The 1,612-nt window shown below is 38.3% G+C and overlaps 1 protein-coding gene across 1 annotated transcript in view; it reads right to left on the bottom strand.

The window, feature by feature from the left end:
* Window positions 1-807: 807 nt before the first annotated feature.
* The window catches only part of LOC109485116 (1-aminocyclopropane-1-carboxylate synthase-like protein 1), a 9,058-nt gene continuing 8,253 nt past the window's right edge, over window positions 808-1,612 (bottom strand). The window contains exon 3 of the mRNA XM_019788548.1: window positions 808-882. Coding sequence (XP_019644107.1) covers window positions 808-882 — 75 coding nt within the window. The remainder of the gene's footprint in view (window positions 883-1,612) is intronic.

The following is a 1,612-nucleotide window of genomic DNA, read 5'->3' on the forward strand; positions in this document are numbered from 1 at the left end:
AGAATGCCTCATCAGATATTTTGTACAAATAGTGGAGCAGATAACATCAAATTTTGGAGGAATCTTTCAAATTGTGATACAAGCACCAAACTTGGTACAAATACTCATGAGACATTGCTCTTCTGAAAAAGTACGCGGGCCACTTGATTTGACTTTTGGCGCCCCCTAGTGGCGCTTTTTGGTACTGCAGCCGACCTTCCGGGCTTTGTATCTCCTGTTGCTGTTGCTAAACATGCTACAGTCATGACTTTTAGTTTTACGTGGTAGAAAACTGTTAAAATAAGGAAGAAGCAACGTAAATTTGGTGTCTCTAGCAGCTTGCATTGGAACTGCAGGGGTGTTTTTTGCCGGTGCACAATTTGCTCCTGAGGACTTTTTGATCGGCTGCAGTACCAAAGAGCGCCCTTGGAGCAAATTGTGCACCGGCAAAAAATGCCCCAACGCAAGCTGCTAGAGACACCAAATTTACGTCACTTCTTCCTTACCCCAACAGCTTTCTACCACATGAAAATTATGACTGTAGCATGTTTAGAACAGGAGATACAAAGCCCGGAAGGTCGACTGCAGTACCAAAAAGCGCCGCTAGGAGGCGCCAAAAGTCAAATCAAGTGGCCCGCGTACTTTTTCAGAGGACTTAATGTCTCATGAGTATTTGTACCAAGTTTGGTGCTTGTATCACAATTTGAAAGATTATTTCAGTTATCTGCTCCACTAAAATGATAATGTATGGTATGACGCTCTATTTCAGGGTAAACAGTTTGAAATGGATGATTAGCTATGAGATGATGAGATGAACTACATGTGTACTTACCTCATGCTTCCAGGCATCTCATCATAATACAGCATGTGGGGTTCAAGCTTCTGTATCTTGGGTTCAGCCAACTAGACAAAGATTGTACATTACTAGTGCCATTTATACATGTTGTATACATAATTCAAAGAGTATAATATCACCTTTAGTTTCTCACTACTATCATCTTCTGATAGAATACAAATTCATATCAATGCAGAGTGATTTGCATATTATTCAGTATTTGCAATACCTTGATACAATGGAGGTCAATTCAACAACACAGGGTACCCCTGACTATATAGGACATTCTTGAGATTCTGGTATTATCATAATAACTTATTATTATAAGTGACCTGTGAACTTATGACAGTGAACTGAATGTCTGTCAGGACGAAAAGGACTATGATGATGATGATGATGATTATACCCTGTAACAACGTTAGATGTGTGATTTTCCACATTCTGACTTTCAACCATCAACTTTGTTTTCTACCCTTGCATTACTATTTAGGTATGAAGTCTTTAAAGTTTACAATTGATGTTTTTCATGATGTTTTAATAAATTGTGACCAGTGTACAAAATACTTTTTTGAACCAGGTTGCCCAACCTACGGCAAAAATTAGGTTGCGAATCAGAATTTTAGGTTGCCCCACCTAAAGTTACTACTTTCCTCAAATTAAGTAATGTTACATACATATAAAGCCTTTGACAATATTTCTAACAGCCTTTAGTTAACTGATACTAGTAATAGCCATTAATACTTAAAATTAAAAAGCATCTGCCGGATACAGTGGTGCAAGCCAAGTGGGCATGATTTT

Source organism: Branchiostoma belcheri, unplaced genomic scaffold (assembly GCF_001625305.1).
Source record: "Branchiostoma belcheri isolate BF01 breed outbred unplaced genomic scaffold, Haploidv18h27 scaffold73, whole genome shotgun sequence".
Classification (NCBI taxonomy): Eukaryota; Metazoa; Chordata; class Leptocardii; order Amphioxiformes; family Branchiostomatidae; genus Branchiostoma; species Branchiostoma belcheri.